This window comes from Plasmodium reichenowi, chromosome 2 (genome assembly GCF_001601855.1).
Source record: "Plasmodium reichenowi strain SY57 chromosome 2, whole genome shotgun sequence".
NCBI classification, from domain to species: domain Eukaryota; phylum Apicomplexa; class Aconoidasida; order Haemosporida; family Plasmodiidae; genus Plasmodium; species Plasmodium reichenowi.
Window position 1 is genome coordinate 325,892 of NC_033647.1, and position 1,049 is coordinate 326,940.

General features: G+C 16.1%; 1 protein-coding gene across 1 annotated transcript in view; it reads left to right on the forward strand.

The window, feature by feature from the left end:
* Positions 1-324, forward strand: part of PRSY57_0209300 (50S ribosomal protein L33, putative) — a gene marked incomplete at both ends in the record, with an annotated part of 929 nt that extends 605 nt beyond the window's left edge. Inside the window, 2 exons of the mRNA XM_020114410.1 lie at positions 33-123; positions 303-324. Coding sequence (XP_019970881.1) covers positions 33-123; positions 303-324 — 113 coding nt within the window. The remainder of the gene's footprint in view (positions 1-32; positions 124-302) is intronic.
* Between the last annotated feature and the right edge of the window lie 725 nt (positions 325-1,049).

Genomic DNA, 1,049 nt, shown 5'->3' on the forward strand with positions numbered 1-1,049 from the left:
TTTTTTTTTTTTTTTTTTCTTTTTTCGTTTAGGGAAAAATAAAAACTTAAGACCGCTCTTGAAAAGAGTAGAAAAATCATACCTCTATGGAAAATTCAACAAATTAATAGACAACACGTACAGGTAATCGTAAAGAAATATAATAATAAAAAATATATATATTTTTATGTGTGTATATATATATTTATCTATGTAATCCTTTTAAAGAAGAAAAAATAAGAGCATTTATTAGATAACTCAAAATAAATACACACGTTCTTATTATTTTTTTTTTTTCCCATTCTTAAAATTTATATTTTCAGGAGTCTACCAAGAATGAGTTAAGGTTATATATAAACAAAAATAAAATATTCATAGGCACATTGAATGTTAAAAATTTTATAAAATAGGTTCCTTCACATTATCACTATAAAGATATATACATATATATAGATATAGATACATGGAAGATATAAACACATTTCTTAAATATTTTTTAATAAATATATTTTATATATATATATATATATATATATATGTATGCACTCTTATAAATAATCCTATTTATATTTAAGAAAATAAAAATATATATTTTTTGAAGTTTCAAAATGAAGAAATAATTTTATAATGAAAATATTTAAAGGTACAGAAATATAAAACCTTATATAATTTTTTATGTCAAAGTTGTGCAAAAAATTAAATAATTTATTTATATTATAATAATATGTTGTTTTTTCTTCTTCTTCTTTTTTTTTTTTTTTTTTTAATAATATCTAAAAAAAATGAAATTTTTATCAACTTATAATTTTTAATAATTCCTATTAATCTTAAAATTATATCAACATATCAAAATAAGCATATGATTTGGATATAAATATTATATATATATTATATATTTATTATATATATTTAATATATATTTATGTATATATATTTATGTATATATATTTATGTATATATTTATATTTGTGTACATATTTATTAGATTTATTTTATTATTTTTTTTGTATATAATAAATTATATAAGGGTCAGTATCAAAAAGGTGAGTAGTGAGTGAATGAATTATAAA